The 7,564-nt window shown below is 37.5% G+C and overlaps 1 protein-coding gene and 1 long non-coding RNA gene across 4 annotated transcripts in view; one reads left to right on the forward strand and one right to left on the reverse strand.

Moving 5' to 3' along the window:
- Window positions 1-594: 594 nt before the first annotated feature.
- The window catches only part of MYOZ2 (myozenin 2), a 17,941-nt gene continuing 10,971 nt past the window's right edge, over window positions 595-7,564 (reverse strand). For all 3 annotated transcript variants that reach the window (XM_003205713.4, XM_003205712.3, XM_019614745.2), the window contains exon 6: window positions 595-1,027. In XM_003205713.4, the coding sequence (XP_003205761.1) occupies window positions 796-1,027 (232 nt within the window). In that variant the 3' untranslated portion in view covers window positions 595-795. The remainder of the gene's footprint in view (window positions 1,028-7,564) is intronic.
- Window positions 1,034-7,564, forward strand: part of LOC109367304 — a 127,870-nt gene continuing 121,339 nt past the window's right edge. Inside the window, exon 1 of the long non-coding RNA XR_004159601.1 lies at window positions 1,034-1,274. This is a non-coding gene — a long non-coding RNA (uncharacterized LOC109367304). The remainder of the gene's footprint in view (window positions 1,275-7,564) is intronic.

Genomic DNA, 7,564 nt, shown 5'->3' on the forward strand with positions numbered 1-7,564 from the left:
AAACTCATGTGCTTTTAAGTCCCCAAATATATTACGACTGTGGGGGGATGGTATATGAATTTTCTTTCTATTAACTAAAAGCTCTTATGGAAACATAGCTTGCATGATACTGTTCTGGTATGTTTGACACAACCTGTTTTTTAGTTGCAGTCAGCTCTAACATTCTAAGCTCATCCAGGAAATGCCTTTGTACTTTTTCATACCAGTATGTAGATTTGTCATAGACAAATATACTGCATTTTCCGTAAACAAATCCATATGACAAAGACGTTGATGTCCATAATTAAAGTTGAGTTAGAGAAGGAAAGAAGAAAATGGCTTAACTTGCTGTCACCAAGGTAATGATGAAATTCTTAACTTTGGCTCAGGCAGGTTTGAGAAAAGTGGTTGGTTTCTCCGTGCTCATCTTGAGCAGGTGGTACTAGGAGTTTATGGAGTGTAGTGTCATGATATTACTCAGTTCTACCATAATCAAATCAAATTCCTTGTTAGCAATTTTTCTTAATGCACCTGTTCTGAAATGACAAGCAAAGATTTTAGAACAATTTTAGTTCTCACGGAAGTAAAAGAATAAATAAATACAAACATAAAATATCTCAGCCAATACTTGCTAAATTCCTTTATTTATGTTGTGTCAACAGATGAAAAATAGATTCCAGAAAAGAGATAACACATCAGACATTATGTGCCAGCTGCCAAGGAAAGGTTTTCTCAGTAGCCTTTAGTAACATTTGGACCAAAAATTCATGAATGTGCAGCTTTCCAAACTTTGTACAATGTAGAGTGCAGCTTCTCTCACAGGTCCTCTGTTTCTGGAACATTGTTGGAATCTGAAGGTTGAATGAACACTACTGGAATATTCTCAGATGTCCATCCTTTAGGAGTCCTATTGAAGGATCTTCTGGTAGCAAGAGGATTTGCAAGAATCATGAATCTTGGATCATTTAGCATCAATAGATTATAATCTGGCACCTTGAATTTAACCAGCTTTGATGCTCTCTCAAAACCACCAAAGGGAGTGGCAACTCTGTAGATTTTAGAGAAAATTAAAGTGTTATTTTTAAATTGCCTCTTTTATTTGTCTCCCAGAGATTGAAAAGGATAGAAGTTATTTTAATGACAAAAATTACATTCTAAAGACTTTGGGAAAAGAATGCTATTTCTTTTTTGGCAAATTATCCCTAATCTGGTGTACTTTTCTGTAGGTAAAGCCTTTTTCAGTCATCAGTAGAAAAGTGGACAGAAAAAAATGTTGCAAGAAAACCTCTTCACTGGTGAGTCAGAGTTACTAAACTTACTTCATTGGTGACAAATCAATCTTTCTGAAAAACATAGTTCAACGTATTCTCACTAGTGGGTAACTAGTTTAGGAAGTTCTCACCCCATTTTCTCATATTCCCAGCTGCTTGTTCTTCTAACTACACTGTATTTTGGTACCATATTGTACCAGTGTATATGTGGGATATGCAGTGAATTTGGGTCACCTATATGATCTGCATTACAAAAATAATAATTACAAAAATAATAATAACAAAAAGCACTGCAAAACAAACGAACAAAGAAACAAACCAAAACCAATGCTTCAGAAGGAGGATTTTAAAATCCAAATTGTTTTTGCAATCTGCTTTTTAATCATTATGGTGCAATGATTGTAACAATACGAGTGAGGAGGCAGTGAAGTGTAACATCAAGCAGAAAGGAGCAGCCAAAGACAACAGCCTTTGGAAAGGAGAAGAGTGGGTGAGGGCTTCTTATCTCAGCTTTGTTGCTGAAGAAAATGTTTATGTAACTAAGCCTTGAAACACTGGCTTACATTGGCCCCTAATCTGCAGCCAGTATTTTTTCATGTTATTTGAATGTAAATGTTCCCTCAGATGATAAGCCTGAGAAACTAAAAGATAAGAAATTCTAAGCAGGAATTGATTGTTACATGCATTTAAAAATATTTTAAAATAGAAGTATTTTCAAATACTTCCCATGATTCTCTTATATTTGCCAGTTTCTAGGATGAAAAAAAAAAATAGGAGAGTGGGGAGAAGGGGTGGGGAGGGAGAGGTGTTTCTCTGTATCCAAAATCCTTTGTATAAGCAAACGTGACCAAACAGACATGCCTGTTTTTATCAGCCATATAACTTTGCCAGGATATAGTCTGGCCAATGATTTTTAAGTTGCACATTAACACTCGATTTCTGTAAAAATACATATGTAGTAGTATGTGACAGTTATTACTATTTCTTTTTTATGGTGGAATTTCTCTAGCACTGGTAAGTTTTGTGTACTTGGTACCAAGCAGATCTGCTGGCATATATTTCCAGTAGCTCCAGGTGATAGCATAAGCCAGGAGCAACAGAAACTAAAAAAGATAAATTGAAAATCTGACTATGGTTTTGCAACAGATAAAACAAAACCTAGGGGCAATTAAGTGCACAAAAATAAAGAGATTAATACATTAAAAAATATATATATATATAAGTAAATCTGTGACCTAAAACAAATATTACTGCCCAGGCACTGCACAGATGATTCACTGAATTATGATACAAGCAGGCTTTGGCAAAAGGGATAGTGTTAAATCCTAAAGTCAGTCAGGAAAGATATAAAAAAGTCATAAAAGTTCTGGGCATGCATTCTTAGGAAGGGAAGAAGGCTGCTTTGGATTAAACTCTAAAACTCATTCCCAAATGAAGATAAGATTTTGCAGCAGCAACCACTCCAGGCATTAAACTCTCTTGAGGTCAAAGGGAATTCTTTTCATAGAATGCCTGTGGTATCAATCTTTTCCTGTCTTCCAGGTCACAGTGCCAAATTGGATACTGCATGATACTGATTAAAAATAATTGCTTGATAATTGGCACAGAGTGAATGTGGTGATCTACATCTTCCAGGATAATAAAGATTGTTTTAATTGCTGCTCTAATTAAGATACCCATTCTCACATTGTTGTAACATTTAATCCTCATCCATATATAAATAAAAAGAGCAGTCAAGATGAATAGAACAGTAATAGCTGTTTAAAATCCAAAACTAATCTATAGTGTAATACTTCGTGTTTTTAGTATTTTGTTCTTTTATGTACAACATATTTCTATAGGCAACAGAAACAGGAGAGTGTTCTATAGTAATTCAAGTGGCTTTTCTGGAGAAAAAAAATGTTATTTACTATGTGAGGTCTGGCCACAGAGGATTATGCATCCTTGCGTGTTTGGCAGAAGCACATGACAATCAGCATAAAGGATAGTATAGTAATTGGCTAATAGATGTAAATTTTCCTTTACAGCAGTGATGTATTTCTTATGAGCAACAACTTGTCTGACTACATGATGTTATAATGACCTGTGTCGTAAGCTCTGATTCACTGTGTAGAAACCTAGAACTCATATGTAAGAATTCCAGGAGTCATTGCTCATAACGGGGGCAGAAATCCTGGTTCAAAGCCATAGGAAGTAGAACCAGGAAGCCTAAGAGACTGTTTAATGACCACTTTGTGTATTCCTGAAAAGTTGATGCATGATTTAATGTCATCAGACACAACCAGGTTTTCAGCTGTTTTGCTAAGGGTTCTTGATTTGGTCTCAGTCTTATCGTATATTTTATTGTCTCAAAATAGTAGATTACTTGTAGTTGATTATTTGGGAAAGTTTGAGGTAACTGTATTAGTAGCTTCAGTTACATCATTTTGAAAAATGTGAGTTCCACACATAAAAATGGGACTGTTATTTACAGAATATTTTGCTTATTCTGTTAATTCTATCTGAAAAGCAGATGTATGAGGAGACGTCTTGATCCTACAAAATGCTCAGACCTTCATGGTTAAGTTACTGCAAGAGCTAATGCCAGTTTGGCAAAGGTATTAAGGTGCTAAGGTACTGGCAAAACATTTAGTCTTCACTAATCTCTTACATTAGTTGGAGTTAGGCAGCCAAAATTCCTTTGAGGATCTGGTTCTTGGCATTTTTACAATAGAGTTCAGAATCAATTAATCAATAAAAGCAGAGCCCAGTCCAGATGGACTGGATTCCTTTAGTGTTTTTGGAACAGTACTCTTTGGGAATTAAGAAGGCTGAGCAATAATTTGTCTGGTAGGACAGACAGAACCAGTCAGACTTGCTTGTCTTATGTGAGCAAGATGTAGTGCTTTGTGTGTCACATGTAAGCTGAACTTTGATATTTTACTCAGTTTCAGGAAGGCATATGCAATAAAGGTACTAACTCAACTGATATTACAAACTCATCAACATATGTTAATTTGCCTGAAGGAACCTCCAAGAGAAGTAACATGGCATGGCTCTGTTCTGAAGCATTTCTCTGTGAGCACAGATTCCTTTTCATCTGGGGGAGAAAAGCTAGCCTTGTCTGAAGAGTCTTCTTACAGTGATTCTATGAACCCACTTTCTCTGATTATACGCTCTGTCTGCAGTTCAGCCATTATTGGCTGCCTCACAGAAAGCCCTGCATCAGAAAGCAAATGTGCCTGTTGTTTGTTGTCACTGCCTCTTCCTTCATTGACCTGCCAGCATTACAAGATCCCTGCAGTGTAAAATGCCTACTAGATTCCAACTAGTACTACTGTGAATTCCTTAGTTCTGATTCTGCTACGGTTAAAGTCAGTGATAGAAAATTACACTGCTGTATGGTCCAGAGCTGCCATTTCATTGCTGGCAGTGAAAAACAAACAAACCAGAAAACCTGATTGCTGGTGAACACTGAGTGTACTTTTAAGCTGTGTTTGTGTGGGGCTGTTCCATCTCATCAGATGTCCCTCACTGCTAAAATTATGTTGCTGGTTTGTCCTGAAACGTGAAAAGCTGAAAGGAACCAGAATATGGCCAGTGAAATCCAAGTGCCATGTTGACAGATACCACTGAGCAAACTTGGGTAGAATCTCAGGCCTGTTTCTTTGGGAATTCTATGCATCACACATAATGTTAACCACGCCCTGTCCTGACTAATGATGACTGTACTAATGTTTTGCTGGAGAACATACATAATGGTACTTTGTTGAATGATGAATCATGATAGAAAGCCTTCATTGATGCCCCCACTGATAACAAAAGGGTGTCATTATACCACACTTCGAATGTTTAAAACACTGTCATTCGCTTTCTCTCCAAGACTGTAATTAAAGACATCAAGGATTCTGTGACCTAGATTAGATAATTTAATAGTATCTAGAAACAAAAGACTGCTAAAGTTTTCCTTCTGCAAATGTTCAGACCTGTTTAACTACATTGGCGGCTGCATCTGTCTTAATTGAAGCTCATCTGTGATTCCTTAATTAGTACAATTTTGCCCAAACTTTCATACCTGAGAACAAACATGATGTACTATTATCGCAGCAAGGCTAGAGTACGTTACGCACTTTCACTCAAAACCCATTGCTAGAACTGTTGAATTGCTGTATTAAATGGCAGTATATGTGTGAACAAAGCTTTTTTTGCAAGATACATCTCTTTAAGAATGAACCTAACGGCTCATATATAGTGTTCCAGAGGTGATGAAGTCCTCTATATTGAATCACAAATGCTGGCCAGAAATATAAAATTAACTGGGTTAGAAAGACTGTGGTTCTTTGTCTAGATGTCAGGCCACACAGTTAATAGCAAAGAAGTTTAAATCACGGAATCACAGAATGGTTTGGGTTGGAAGGGACCTCAAGGATCATGAATCTCCAACCCCCCTGCCACATGCAGGGCCACCAACCTCACTTTCAATACTAGACCAGGCTGCCCAGGGCCCCATCCAACCTGGCCTTGAACACCTCCAGGGATGGGGCATCCACAACCTCTCTGGGCAGCCTGTTCCAGCACCTCACCACTCTCTCTGTAAAGAACTTCCCCTTGATATCCAACCTAAATCTTCCCTCCTTCAACTTAAAACCATTTCCCCTTGTCCTGCTATTATCTACCCCTTCAAAGAGTTGACTCCCCTCCTGTTTATAGGCTCCCTTTAGGTACTTCAGTACCTAAAGGCTGCAGTGAGGTCACCCCACAGCCTTCTCTTCTCCAGGCTGAACAAGCCCAGCTCCCTCAAGCTGTCTTTGTAGGGGAGGTGCTCCAGATTAGGTTCTTTTTGCTGCTCCCAAATCTGTTTCTTCCATTTACTGAAAGCAGTGACTACAGAGAGTACTTCAAAAGATCTGGGAACTCAGGTTCAGACTGTAGTTTCTCATCTTCCACGTGAGCTGCTTTATTGTTCAGCTAGAGAAAAAAAGAGTGTTTATTCCTTCCGGCCCAACTCTGATTTATTTTCAGTATTCTGGCAGAGGTCACACTTAGCCTTCTCTGTAATATTTGTAGTTAACTAGCTTGGCAGTTGCAGGTTGGATGCATGCTTTCAATCCCATTATCAGGCACTCCACTCTCGTATCCATTTTTAGAAGTGTAGACGTATAACTCATGGCTCTGAGACCCTCTCCAATAGGCTAATATCTTGAATTTTAATTTTGCTAATTCTTTATTTCTTTTGAAGCTTGCCCTTCCTGCTCAAAAACATATATCGAAGTGTACTGTCTGTATCAGTTTTTCTGGATTCACTAGATTGTTGTTATTATTATTTTCACTGAGGAGAGTGGTGTTTTTGTTTAAGTATCATAGATTATATCTCTGTGTCTTGCATTTTGAATCTATCAGTTTCACAATCTGGATTTGTATGTATGTGGCAAGTTTGAGGTTTTTTTATGGCAGTTGCAAGGGTGAATGAGGAAGAAATCAGAGCAATTAGTGTTATATAGAGGACAACTAAAAGATTATGGGACCACAAAGCAGCTAGAAATTCACAAATAAGCCATCAGATACTGTCTCAACTCATTGATGCACTCTGTGTCTTGTCTCATCCTATCTTTCAACAGTGATGACTTGTGTGCTGGACTTCAAATCTCTCTTGTGTGAGGGAACACTGATTCTTTCCCTATTTCTGTGTATATGTATCTTTGGCTTTTTTTTTTTCCCTGTCTGTTGCAGTAACCATCATACATAAACTGTGCTGCTACTGTTCCAATGTTGGCAGCTGTAGCATATCTCTCTGATTTGTATTTGTTATTTTGTTTACTGACAAGAGTGTGGTACACACCTGTGATGTGTATTATATTGTATTAGGGTATTAAAATTAGTGAGGTGTCCGCAGTGCCAATTTTGATGTATTGGAGAGTTTTTGCTCCATGCACTCATAGTTGAGGCTCATCTGTGGTAGGAATCCAAGTGGTGTTTGGGGTGTTTTTCACTAAATAAATAGGTGTGAACTTTTTAAGTAGGTTGCCATCCGTCTGTTGTTTTGAGGGAGGAGTTTAGGCTTGGCTAAACTGTAGTAAAAAACTGCCCATGACTTTGATGAATAATGTTAATGTGACTGGAATGAATGATAGCAACGAATGATGAGTTTTAAAATTTCAAAATATTTCCAAACTGTTATCATCAGTTTGTGGAGAAGCTCTACCAAAAAGCCCCAGTGTACAAGCTACTGTATAAGAAACTTTATTCTCAGAACCTTCTTCTATTTCTAATGTATTTTGAAGTCTGCTTGTAATGTAAATGCTCATTTGTTTCCAAATGTTTTCCAAGATGAAAAA

Source organism: Meleagris gallopavo, chromosome 4 (assembly GCF_000146605.3).
Source record: "Meleagris gallopavo isolate NT-WF06-2002-E0010 breed Aviagen turkey brand Nicholas breeding stock chromosome 4, Turkey_5.1, whole genome shotgun sequence".
Taxonomy (NCBI): Eukaryota; Metazoa; Chordata; class Aves; order Galliformes; family Phasianidae; genus Meleagris; species Meleagris gallopavo.